General features: G+C 37.2%; 1 protein-coding gene across 1 annotated transcript in view; it reads left to right on the top strand.

The window, feature by feature from the left end:
* The window catches only part of VWA8 (von Willebrand factor A domain containing 8), a 197,537-nt gene that overhangs the window by 17,080 nt on the left and 166,030 nt on the right, over nt 1-14,427 (top strand). Inside the window, exons 4-5 of the mRNA XM_072410304.1 lie at nt 6,615-6,745; nt 7,755-7,865. Of these exons, the coding sequence (XP_072266405.1) occupies nt 6,615-6,745; nt 7,755-7,865 (242 nt within the window). The remainder of the gene's footprint in view (nt 1-6,614; nt 6,746-7,754; nt 7,866-14,427) is intronic.

Raw genomic sequence — 14,427 nt, forward strand, 5'->3', positions numbered from 1 at the left:
ACCAAACACTTGCAATAACCTAACCAGGTTAGGTAAAGACACAATGGCATTAGGTAGAGTAAAAATGAGATCCTTGGCATATATACACTTTAAGGTGCAATTCTGGCACCTGAAGATCTGTGATGTCAGAGTCAGAGCAGATGGTTCTTATAAGTGGTCTCAGTGTCAGTATGAATATGAGAGTTACAACGGACATCCCTGATGTGTACTGTTAGAGATGGAAATAAAATTAGTAGGAACCATTCACTCTGACTGCTGCAGTCTGTGACGAATACAGAGAGCCTATTCAGGATAAACCAATTTGCTCCAAAGTTAGACCCATTTAGGTCCAGTCTACTTGTTACATATTATTTTCAAGATCAATTCTGTTTTGCTTGTAAGGTTTTATTTATTGATTTTGTATGCAAATCATACATAACAACTTTACAAATCTTCATGAAAAAAATAATAAATACAATGCTCTTTTTGTTGTTACAGTGTATTTACTTAATGGACATTCCTTGCAGAATATTAGCAATTGGTTTGATTTGGAAGCCTGATTGTGGTTAAATTTTCCTCTTATAATATGTTAAGGAAGATGCTCTGCATAAACGTCTTTAGTACTTAATGTGCCTACAGCAGTTCACCACCCCTTCCCCCATGAGACCTACAGCTTTAAGCAGCTCTAACCTAATTTGTTTTTCTCTTGGAATTCAGCTTATGCAAAAATTAATGAACGACTCTATAAAAATATTCTTTTTGAGCAGAGTAATAGTTTCTGGGCATGACCCAGTTGTAAATGATATACGTAAATTCATGCTATATAAGACATTTGTGATGGCAGTTTTTTATATGCTGTATGGCAGAAAATACTGGAGCATTAATATTATTATGATTTTTCCTATGGATCACACAAAGGGTTCATAAATTACAAGTGAACAGTCTTCCGAAAGCATTAAAAAGCAATAGTGAATAGTAGATCTGTCTGTGCCAATTTACTCTTCCACACTTTATAGAACCCATAACTTCCATTCAGGTTACATGTATATGGAATGGTCCAATTCTTTGTTGAAGGATTTCAAAACAAACACAGGTATTTTGCAAAACGTGGCAAAGTCTGTGTCATTGTTTCTTAGTATCAATTGTTTCAAATTCACTCAGATACGTGCCACAAATGTCAGTCTAATGCATAACAACTATTCATTTTGAATTCAGAATTCTTTTTCTCATTATAGGTTATAATTTTTATTAGTGTGCAATTATGGTTACCATTGTCCTATCAATTTTGTAGACAGCCTCACTGACCAGTCATGATGGATATAATGCAGCAGGTAATGGATATAAATGCAGCAGGTCATTAACAAATATTAGTTAATTAGGTAATATAAATATTAGCTAATAGGAAACATACTAGGGATGGAGCAATGTTCTGTGCACAGTCCAGGTTTAGGATCCAATAGGTTACAAAAATAGATTAATATGAAGACTAACTAACAGTTTTAGAAGCTACAGCAAAAAAATCATTGTGAACCTTGACAGAATGTAGGGTTTTTTTTTGTCTAGAGTTGTCGCTTAGGAAGTTGAAAAAAAAAAACCCTAACTTATTTACAAGGACCTGTGTAAATTCATTGTAAAAGTATTGTCTTGTAAATTCCATTGCTGATTTGTTTTTTAAGAAAGAAGTTTCAAGGCTTTTCCTCTTTTTCTTCACTGCTTTGGTTTATTTATCGAAACAGACATGGTGTTAGGAACCCCAAAAGCAAGCAGCAGCCCCCATAATATTTCCTGAAAAGGTTCCTTTATGTTTTTCACTGATTGTAAAGTTTTACAACTAGTTTATTGAAAACAATGAAAAAATAGTTCATGATACACTTTAGACATTAAACATTTAGAAATACTTACTACTGTAATTGGTTGGTGATATCGGTAAAGGTATACTGTGCACTGGGTTTTCCTACCCTCGACAAGCAACAATCCAATGTATGTTTCATGCCAACAACTGCTAGGTCAGATATCTCTTATGCTTGAGGAATATGCCTGGGAGCAAGTTCAAAGTGCTGCAGAAGTGAAATTAGCTTACACAGAAAATGTTCTATTTAAAATTATAACTGGTGTGTACAATAATGCATGACATGTAATTAATTATTTAAAATACCATGTTATCTAATTATCTATCTATTACATGTCTTAAGCTGCTGTCTGTGGTGCTGAAAACATTACACATTTCTTTACATCCGGTAAAAGTTGCTTCTCTTTCTTTGCAAAGAATGTATACAATGTTATTTAGCTATGATTTTAGAGTTAGTTTTCAATATATAATGTTATCTAATTTTTTTGACACCAACCAATTGTAAAAAAAAAATCTTTATTTTTGTATTATTGTTATAGTCTAAAGCTTTTATTTAAATGATTATCTTCTGTACAATACTAATTATGATATAGTACTCAACATCCTGGCAATTTTAGTCTTAAAACTGTTTAGCAATAAGTTTGTTTAAGGAGAATTTAAGATGCTGATTTAAAGGTTGGTTTTTATTGGCTTGCTTTGTTTTAAATAATTTCAGCTCATAGTCTGCTAAATATTCCAGGATGCCTTAATTAAAGTTACACAGCTCCTTAAAGCAACTCTTAAGTTTACAGCTTTTGGTATAAAAGGCCAAAAAGTTTTTTGACAGCAATCTTGGGCTAATGACCTCAATAATTAGAATCCCAATGCCTTCGTATACAATAGTTTTTTATCTTTAAGTCAAGCAAAACTATTTCTGCAAATGTGACACATCCTTACAATAAAAAATTCCACAGCAGAAAATCAATTGTATGGAAGTAGGCTGGGGAGACAATTGTAGCTTAAAATAATAATTTGCATAAATAACTTGGACATTCCTAGCCATAAAACCCAGAAAACATTAAGTCAAGCCTAGAGGTAAACACAATAAAGTATAAATATTTCAGTGAATTATTGGTAGAGTGTAGAAAAAAAGTCACAAGTAAACGATGCAGGTTTCCATCTAGTACTTTCATAATGGAGCATAGAGCTGTCTTTGCAGGATGTACCTTTGTAGTATCTTATGTTTGGAACCTGCAAGGGTAAATATAATAGTCAAAAGAGAATAAAAAGATATTTTTTTTCCTTCTTTGTTGTGTTTTTTTTCTAGGCTTGATTTAGCCCTTACTGGTAATGGGCACTAGGTACCCCTGTACTCATTTTTTAATTGAATAAATTGCTTTATTAATCACATATTTCTAAAACAATACAATCAGGGTTCATACATACATGGAATTGCGACGCAGCGCATAACACTACATTACAATCCCCCACAACACACTCGCAAATAAATACATACATCCCTTCATACTGCGTCTTTGTGCCGCAAACCACCCCAACAGATTGTCAATCCACACCTTAAACTAGTCTGAAACCATCCCTAAGAGCTCGTCCAGGCCCGATGCTTTTTTTGAGCTCTTACAAAACTAATTACACACTTTTCACACTTTTAAACATTTCTGAAGGGAACTTGGGGGGGGGGGTCTTGGGGAGGGGGGGAGGAAGGGGGGCCTTCTCAGACGTCCTCTTCCTCTCCTGGAAAATCCATGAGGGTGTACCCTCCAAGCTCCTTCGACTTCTTCTTCCGTGAATTCGCCGTGGAACAGACCATACAGCATAGCGCAGTACGTGATGGCTGTTCTCGGGACGAATTGGCTCAGTTCCTGTTCCATGGTCTTCAACACGGCTTTTGCGTAGGGGCACTGCCAGAAGACGTGCATGGCCGTCTCCTCTTCGATGACGCAGAAGGGGGAGTGTCTGTACCTACATAAGTTCCTGGCATGCATGAAAGTTCTCAAGGGCAGTCCTCCTTGGACCCCCATCCAGGCCAAATCCCGGTGCCTGTTGGTAAGTCTTTTGGACCCAATGTTGATCCAGATTTCGTCGCAGGTGACTGCGTTTCTACCCGGAACAGGTTCCATTGAGTCCTTTCCACGGATTTGCTTGTAGATGGTCTTCGGCTTCCGCAGGTCGGGCCTGACGCCCTGCAGCTCATTCTCCTTGATGAACTTGAAGTTGTCCAAGTAGAACCAAGGTGTGTCCCAGTTGTACGGCACGGAGCTGTCCCACCTGTCCCATCCTAGGCTCCTCCAGAGTGGGAGGAGGAAGAATCTTGACATGGCGTTCCCTGCAGGAGTCAAAGATCTATCCACCAGTGTCCTTCTTACGGCGTTGCAGGCGAAGAAGATCCTTAGCATCGTCGCGATGTCCGGAACTCCTTGTTCTTTGAACATGGTCGTTCTCTTTACTTGGTCCATCTTTGAGCCCCAGATGAAGTGGAAGGTCGCCCTCGTGATGGCCTTGCAGGTGTTGGTGCGAGGGGGCCAGGCTTGGGCGAGGTACTGCAACACAGGGAGGATCTCGTTGCCGAGTACTAGCGTCTTCCCTTCGATGGTGAGGTCTCTGAGGCTCCAGAGGCCGAAATTTTGCTCCATTTTCGACAGCCTCTCTTCCCAAGACTTCAGGGCTGCTCCTTCCTTCCCGAACCAGACGCCAAGCATCTTGATGAAGTCCGGTTGGATGTTGAAGGGGATGGTCGAAGAGGAAGGCAGGTACCAATTCCCGAAGAGCATGGCTTCCGACTTCCCGCAGTTGATTTTTGCCCCCGAAGCTCGGCAGAAGTCTTCGCAGATCTGGACGAGCACGTCGATGGAACGCTTGTCCGCGCAGAACACCGTCATGTCGTCCATGTAGAGCGAGCACTTCGCTTCCCTTCTGTCTGGACCTGGTGCAGTGATCCCTCTGATCTCTGGATTCCGTCTGATGCATTCGGCGAAGAGCTCAGTCCAGAAGCCGTTGGCGTCCCCTGTACTCATTGCTTAGGGTGAAGGAATGGATTCCAGATTACATTAAGCTCCCCGCTTGCAGATCCCCATAGCAGCTGTCTCATCTTGCTCGCCCCTGGTAGGGAGAGCCTGGGAGCCACAACCTGGTGACATCCTTGCACAAAGTAGCCTGTGGCCCATCACCCCTTGCAGGGTTTTCTGGTGAAGACTTGTCACCTAGATTCTGCCTCAAGTAAATCCACGTCACCTGCTGGGAACAGGTGCTTGTGTACACATGCCTTAGACATTATGTGACTACCTACATCTTTTTTTTTTTTTTTTTTCATTTAAACTTTTTTGAGAAGGGTCACGGACAATACAATTTACAAACAGTAGAAAAGATTCACGCATGAATCAGATGCATAGAAATCCAAAAAAATATACGGAACAAAAATCCACCGACTAACCACATCTTTTATTTAAGGATAAAAAAAACTTTTTGCATCCTGAATCTTTTTATCCTTTCATTTGCAGTCCATATGATTCCTCCTGCTCCAGTGTTTAGAGGATCTCCAAGTCATTGAAAACCAGAGGCCCTTGAGATTATTTAATAATTACTTTTGTAAGCTTAATTTAATTTTACTTCAGGCTGGAAATGGTTCTTAATTGATTGGTTTTAGCCATGGAAATTTTCCCCAAAGTCATGAATAAACTGTAGTTAATATTTTAATACAATATATTTTGCTACACTTTTGATAATTTACTTGCATTCCCCTATAGTACATAATTACTTTTGCTTTATCTCTATATAAACTATTTAAATCTACATATCTAATCTTATCCTCCAACACTTACCAAACAGTGCACTTATTTTTGAAGATGAATTATTTATGAGTTCGTGATCTTAAAGCTGGTCAATTCTCCGTTCCCATTGTCGTTAAAAAAAGTCTAAAGTTGACAAATCTTTGTTATACCAGCTTTTAAATATTTATTCAGGATTGAAAAGACAAAAGGAGTATGAGAAATAAACACTCAATTTTTGGAGGAGTTCTGGTATTACACAAGTGCTGCCATAAAGAGAGGGGGTGGTTTTACCTTCATGGTCTGAAAGCTAGGCTGCATTATGGCTACGTATACACGTGCAATAATTGTCGTTAGAAAACCAATGATTAACTGCCAATCAACGATTATTCACGATTATTTTGAATTATTGTATTGTTCACAATTCTGTGTACATGCTGAAATGATACGATCGTTCAAATATAATCCACCAAATAAATACACACACTAGAAACGATTGTTTGAACGATGCAGGAAGTGACGTGTACAGGAGAAAGTGTATCACAGAACAACCCACGATCACTGAACACACAATAGATCCGACACACAGTTGTACACACAATAGATCTGACCCAATCCAATCCGCCTGGAAGGTCATCGTTGGCCAGTCGTTGTTTACTTTTTTGTTAACAATTATCGGACGATCGGTTGTTAGTCGTTTGTTTCCAAAGATAATTATTGCACATGTGTATGTAGCCTAAGAGCTGCAACAAATCAGATCAGAGCTTGTTTCATTTCTTGCCTCGAGGACATTTAGTATATTTTAGCCCTTTGTTCTCCAATGAACTGGGGAAAGAATTCCTCCTACTTGTAACATCATGGATGCCTAGGCAAAGTCAATGATAGGGCAATGGGATCTATTTAATAATAAAATATGGAGCATCTGGATTCCCCTCCCCCCCACTTTGTTTATTAACTTGTATTGTTAAATTATATTTGAAAAATTCAATAAAAACTTTAAAACGTTGTTGTTTGTTTGTATGTAGTTGCTGATCCACTATGCCAAACAACTGTCCAGCATCTAAGATGGATAATGCAGAAAGACCTTTTGGGACAAGATATCTTCCTCATTGGTCCCCCAGGTCCCCTAAGGCGTTCTATTGCTATGCAATATTTGGTAAGTTCCTCCTCCTGCAACCTGTTACACCTGTCTGATCCAAAATGGGGCTGCATTTTTTTTTACTTTTTTGACTTTTGACTGAGGAATTTAGGTGGCTGTACTATTTTAAGTCAGGAGTTTACATACATTAAAGGTGAAAACGTTAAGGCATTGTTTCTCAACCTTTTTAACATGCAGGACCCTTGAAATAACGTTCAGGCCTTCAGGTAACCCCTACTATAAGTACTATATCCACACCTCACTGTACATTGTGTTGTGGTCAGTAGGAAGAATGCTTCTTACGTTGCTGGGCAGTGGGAAGAATTCCACCCTTTCATAAAGCCAAAAAGATCATTGGTGCCAGTAAAACTGACTTGAGAGGCATAACTTGATCATTGCTAATGGAACTTCTAGCAATCTCTGGAGGAACACTGGTTGAGAAACACTGTTTTAAGTTGTGATTTTGGTGTGTTGTCCTGAGGTCTGATTGATCTCCCCATATGGCCTAGGTGGGAAAGGGTCCATATCTCCTCCCCCTCTTTATGTGTTTTCATTATCCCTGTGGTGACTGCCCAGTGTTCTAAAGTCCTTTTTGGACTGGACTACATTTTTTCAGTTCAATACATTTGAGGTGCTTGGGAACAAATAGTCTACTTTTTTGCTATAGTCCTAGTAAAAAAAAAAAGTCTTTCTCCTTCCAGCATGCTTCAGAGTGGGTCTTTCTGTGTGAGAGCAGTGATCTTTGTGCAGTGTTCCTGCATGTGTAGACATGCCCAAAGCTCTCCAAATAATAAACAGAAAGCAAGCTTTTGATAAGGCTGTGACTACTTTAGACAACGAATGGGCTGAACAACATTAAATATCTTCTCTTCTAATGCACCTTGGTTGTACATAGCTGATTAAAACTAATGGTTTAATTAGGCTTTTATAAAATATAGACATTTTCTAATCCTATGTGAGTATGCTAATAATTTTTTTTTCTTTGTTCGATAATTCCTTTTTTTTCTTTTTACCTTTCCTGTTACAGGAGCTGACAAAGAGAGAAGTAGAATATATTGCTTTATCCCGAGATACCACTGAATCTGATCTTAAACAGCGGAGAGAGATACGATCTGGAACTGCATTTTACATTGATCAGGCAAGCTTTTATCTCACCATATTACTCACATTTGTCAAGATTAAACCTTGTTCTTAATATATGTTGAGTCTAGGGTGTAATGGTAGGTGAAAACTGAATTACTCGTCAAATAACTTTTTTAACTAACATTGTTTTTATTGTACTGAGTTTGTAAGGAAAAAGTGGCCTTGGATCTGTTGGATATACGAGGATGACCCAGTTAAGAAACTACAGAGGTTTAGTCCAAAAAATGAGGATAGATAGCTACATGCATACATTTTTTATTTTGTGCATATCAGGGGATAATGGTAATGTCTTGACAAAATTTTCCAAAGACATTCTTACTCGATGGAAAAATGGATGTAGGGTGTTGGAGTCATGAAATCATTATTTACTTTTACCGTAAATGAGAAGATTGTGGGATTGCTATCCCATGTTAGTAGATAACTTGAAGTGAAAATTCAGTAGGTGTGTCCATTTGCAGGGTATGGCACTGACAATCAAAAAAGGTCTGATAAAAAGATCACAAATACCTTTTTTTTAAAGACCGTTTTCTAGTCATGTGACCACTTTTCTGCTCTTTCGTTCTGCATGGCTGGGGTCTGTGGATTTAGTATCCTGTATGCACATGGCTTTAATTTTAATAGTGATCTGGTACATGCGCAATGCATGTAAGAGCAAGTCATTGGCAGGATAAACATGTATTTTCATCCTGTAAGATAAACTATACATCATAAGTTTCAGTTTTTAGGACTCTTTTCACCTTTGCCCAGACATGGTGATTTAAGGCCAACATTGTAGTTATTAGGTGAATACAAAATAAAACGTTCATTTGTTTTCCATAGCAATGAACAAGAATCCTAAAGATAAGCAAAACACGTTAAATAAGAATAAGTTAGGAATACTTAAGAAAACAGCTGAGTTTGGTAGTTTGGTACAAAAGCTACGTACATGTATACCTCAGTTTTCACATTTGTATAAAAATGTCTTCTTATATGCTCAAATGTTTTAATGTGCGATGCAAATAAATTCAGAAAAAACATTGAATAAACAAATGTTTTGACTAAAAAGCTGTGTCTATATCCATGGGTGCAAAGTCAATACAGATCTTAGGGATATTATGGGTATGTATTCCAGAGGGGGTTGTACATTAGTATATCAAAAGAGAAGATAGATGGAAAATATAAGGAAAAGTTTCCAGGGCACATAATGTACCTTTTAATTTTCAGTGGTATACTAAACAGTATATTTGAAAGCAGATACAAGCTCGTGGTACAAGACATCGTTGTATAGTATGGAGAAGATATAGGGTTTTGTTTTGAATTGTTTAGCTTGTATTGTATGTAGTTTGTTGAGTGTCATAAGTTGATGTAAATATTAAAGTACTGGGCAGTTGAATTCACTGTTTAAAAATGCATTTTGTAGCTGCCAGGAGATACAGGTTTAAAAATTTGAAATGTCATATTCGTCAGAAAATCTACATTACTTTCGAGTAATATTGTGTATGGATTGCAAGTCATCCTGACAAACATTTACCTAGACAGGCATAAAAGACATTGGAGTAGTTTGTTCCACGCTTGCATCAAAGTGGAAGTCCTGTTCCATTCCAATATAGTTTTGCCTTGTGTTTGAATTGAGTTGCACAAGTCTTACTATTACTATATTCATGTGTGAAAGCAAGCATGGTTCTATATTTGTCATAACAGAGGAAGTGGACATATGGAATGGTGTGTTTAGCTTGGAGGAAAGGTCATTGTTTGGCCATGTAAAACTGAAGAAGCAGTTTGGAAGGCTGCAAAACATCTTCTCTACAAGAACAACTCCAGTTGATTTTACCAACAACTATAAATTATAGAATGTCCAGAATAAATGAGAACCTTCTCGGCCATAACACATTTCTTCAGCCAGTCATGTATCAAAAATTTTTTTTAGCTGCTATCCTGAAAAAACAAATCTGGCCATGAACTTTGCAGACCTTGTCACAGGGTTTCATATGCGCAGCTATGCCTTAAAGAAGTGTACTTTCTTTAAGGCATAGCTGCGCACAGCTATGCTGTGTAGAGTAAAAGCTAATTTAATTTGTAGCGGCCTACTGACCAAAATCATATCCCAGCAGGGAGTATGATGTGCAATAGAAGAATAAGTAAAATTAGTAAAATGCATTGAATGGAAATGTCTTCTAGTATCAATGAATCTTAAGTGAAGAGTAGTCCTGAGCTGTGTAGGGACCACATAGATTATAGTGTACTGCATTCTTTCCCATGGTGCGTAAATGTTTTGAAACCTTGTGAATAATCATGTTCCTTCCTTGTGAGATGCATAGAAATTTGTTAACTGTATTTTATAAATAAGCTTTTAGTGATTTTGAAAATACATTCTTCTTCTCTTGTTCTGCAAATTTAAAATGGAACTATTTTTTTTCAATAACTTTTAATATTTTTAAGGAAAGATCAAGAAGCAATACATACCACTCAGCTGAGGGTAGTTATAGTTGGTTTGCACAAATAATGATAAATGTACATAAGATAGAAAAGATAAACACAGTAATGTTCTCATGACTTCATGAGCTGAGAATTAAGCCAAATATATATTATTATCACATTTTGTGACCCTAACATTCAGATTTGGAAAGGTTTTTGACAAAGAAAGCTTGTGAGAATGCAAACAACAGAAAGGAGGAAAAGTATGATGAAAGTAAATAAGGGATGAAAACTGAAGAAGGTTTTATGGCAAAGGGGTGTCTGTGGCCTCTCTCTTGTAACAAAAAGTCTACTGGTTCTGCCCCAACTTTGAGTTGTATGTAACCTACAGGGATCAGATCTCTTAAAATTGTCAATTTTGTCATGATTATTGTGTTAAGATATGTAATAGTTTACCTTCAATTCTACAAGCCAATGGCAGAGAAACTACAATTGTGACAAGAAAGTTAATGGAAAATGATTTTGGGATTGTGAACCGGAAAACCACTAAAGGGTTAAGAAAACTGGCACCAGCCACTGAATTAAAAAAATTGTAGATGCCTATACAGAACTTCTAGTTTTGATGGCAGTCCCACCAAATGTAGAACATAGTACCTATCAGTCCACATCTGTGGAAATAAAAAGGTGAACAATAGGGAATATAACCTGCAGGACTGCCTAAACTAAATATGCAGACTACTTTGTCATTAGCCTTTATATTTAACTAGGTATTTATTTATTGCAATCTTATATTATACAGGAAAAGTATAAAAAGCTATTTGTGATTTTCTTGTCTACGGTGTTGTTTCATTTTTTTGCTTTTGCAATCGGCCAATTTTGACGTTTTCTGTAAGGCATTATTACAGGCCAGACATTTTTAAAAAAGTCCAAAAAAAAAGTATGTAAAAATATAAGCAAAAGGCACACTGTAACTAAGCAATACATACACACATACATACATACATGACATATATCACAGCGTTGTAAAAAAGATAACTAGTACACTCACATGAGTCTCAGTCATATATATGGCAAGTTTGGTTGAAATGTCTCCATGTGTTTTCAAGTGATGGTGGAACATACATACATACATACATACATACACATACACATATACATATATATATTTATAAGGATTTTTGTAGCTCTGACAAATACAATAGTACTGTACAATGAAACACTGAGCTAGACCCATCAGTCTCTGTACAGAGGAGCTGACACTCTAATGTCCCCCCACAGTCAGACACTAATAATATACATTTATATACCTCTGATATATACCACAGCGCTGTACAAAGATCAGCGGTGTCATATGTCCAGCAGTTTGGTTGAAATGTCTCTATGCGTTTCCGAGTAATGGTGGAACATAGCAAAGTTGGTTAAAATGTCTCCATGCGTTTCCTAGTGATGACATACACACATACATACATCCAAATATATCTCTGACATAGCACAGCACTGTACAAAGATGACTGGTGCACTCACATGAGTCTCAGTCATATGTATGGCAAGTTTAGTTGAAATGTCTCAATGCTTTTTCGCGTGATGGTGGAACATACACACATACATACAGTTTTTTATATATAGATTTTCTATAGCTTTGACATATATCATAGTGCTGTACAATGAAACACTGAGCTAGACCCATCAATCTCTGTACAAAGGAGCTGACACTCTAATGTCCCCCCACAGTCACACACTATTATTATAAATGTATATACCTCTGACATATACCATAACACTGTACAAAGATCAGCAGTGTGAAAGGTCTAGCAAGTTTCTGCGTTTCTGAGTGATGGTGGAACATAGCAAGTTGGGTTGAAATGTCTCCATGTGTTTCCTAGTGATTACATACACACATACATACATACATCCATTCAAATATAGCTCTGACATATAGCACAGCGCTGCACAAAGATCAACGATGCACTAACATCTCAGGTCTAGCAAGTTTGGTTGAAATGTGTCGATGCATTTCCTAGTGATTACATACACACATCCAAATATAGCTCTGACATATACCGTGTTTCCCCGATGATAAGGCAGGGCCATCAAATAAGACAGCCCCCCCTTTTTAGGTAAAAATGAAAAATAAGCCCCCCCCCAATAACTGTGTACTGTAGTCTTCTTCATGGGTAAATAAGGCATCCCCCTGAAAATAAGCCCTAGAGCATATTTTGGCCTTCAAAAAAAAATAAGACAGTGTCTTATCATCGGGGAAACAGGGTAGCACAGTGCTATACACAGATGACTGGTGCACTCACTTGAGTCTCAGTCATATGTATGGCAAGTTTGGTTGAAATGTCTCCATGCGTTTTCGAGTGATGGTGTAACATACACACATACATACATACATCCAATTTTAAATATATACTGTAGATGTATTGTAGATATTATGGCCCTGTAACTTGCTGACTGCTTCCATTTTGCTGGTCCAGTGAAACATTTAGGGCAATTTGTTATCTTTGATAACGTGCAATAGGAGATATGCTTTACAGACTGAAAAGCTAACTTTGCATTTTGATTTTATCTTTAAATTAGCATTTTGTTATATATGCGGTACTAATAGAGAACTGAGTTTGCAAAGGCTTGGATTTTAAGTATACCAGAATACAGACTAAACTGTTTTATCAAAAGTTAAATTACCCTTTTCTTAAAGTTCTTTATTTTCAATCATATTTTCAATTTTTAATACATTTAGGTTCCTTAAATTGGATATTATGTTGGGTTTGGCAGACTGAGAACAATCTCTTTAAAAATAAATTGCCTCATATTCATCCCTTTATCTGCTCAAGGGGCCAGGAAGCTAATTACAAAAATGGAACTGGAGACAGCTAATTATAAGCAACCATTAAAAGCTAGATTTTAATTTGTGTTGAATGACAGGAGGATTTTATATGCCACACATTTAACTCATTCAATGCTTGACCATTCTATTAGTCCAGTTGATTCTTTCCAGTCTGTCTGTTAGCCAAATCTGCCATAATATCCAATTAAAGGGAACCTAAATGTATTAAAAATTGAATTTATCATTGCATAGGGACATAGAGTTAGTGCCCAAGGGGCTCAGAAGTGCTGAAGCTGCGGTAAATTGGGAAGGGGGGGGTGTCCCAGCAGCTTGGTCATCGCTGAGTCACTTTTATCTGCATTTATCACTATGCCTCTTTTTAGGACTGTGGGTTAGTGCTAAATGGGAAATTTTTTTAAACATCTACTTAGTGTGTTATGAATGTGAGGATGTGTTATGAAGTGTATTTTTTCAAAAAATAGTGAGTTTTTTTTAAATTTATTAAAAAAATAAAGGAATTTTACACAATTCAACAAACAAAACACAGAAGAACAACGGTGTACATAAAATCAAAAATACAAATTTAGTTCCTGACAATAAAGAAATAAAATGTAGTACCAATATGTAGGCAACTACTAGGCTGAGTTTATCATAAGTGGGTAACAAAAGACAGTAGTATAGATAATACTTTATATATACCTGTATTCATCTTAAGCTTGTAATTCTGTTACATTTTTCATGTGGGGGACTTCTTGGCCTTATGGTCAATTGTTTTCCCCAAGTGGGAGTCTTCCTTTGGGGGGAACTCCCAACTTCCCTCCCAACCAAGCTGGTTATGGCTAGCCCAAAAGAAACGGGATCCACCTGGTTACTGCTGGGTGGGTCAAGTTACCAAATCCCCTGTGTGGAGCATTACACCCTAGGAATCAGGAACGTGAGGTGTTTCCTCTTTGCAAAGGATCCTAAAGCACCCTAGAACACTTTTTGTATTGTGGTTTTGCACTTTCAATTTTTCTGTGCACTTGGATTTTTGTTTAAGGAGCATGTCACCGCACCTTCAAAAGAAATGCCTTTAAAGGAGACCGATATTACTTTATAATGGTGCTAGGACAGTGGTATCACTTACAGTGACACTAATTATAGGTTAAGCTTGATTGTACCAAAGCTAGTTTGCTGCTGTTAATCAGGAAACTATAGCTTACATTAGCTAGTAAGAAGATGTTTATTTTGTGACAGATCTAATAACTTATTTCAAAATTCTCAAGTGTTTATTATAAGATCACAACATACCGTGTTTCCCCGATGATAAGGCATCCCCATCAAATAAGCCACCCCC

This window comes from Pyxicephalus adspersus, chromosome 1 (genome assembly GCF_032062135.1).
Source record: "Pyxicephalus adspersus chromosome 1, UCB_Pads_2.0, whole genome shotgun sequence".
In the NCBI taxonomy this organism is placed as follows: Eukaryota; Metazoa; Chordata; class Amphibia; order Anura; family Pyxicephalidae; genus Pyxicephalus; species Pyxicephalus adspersus.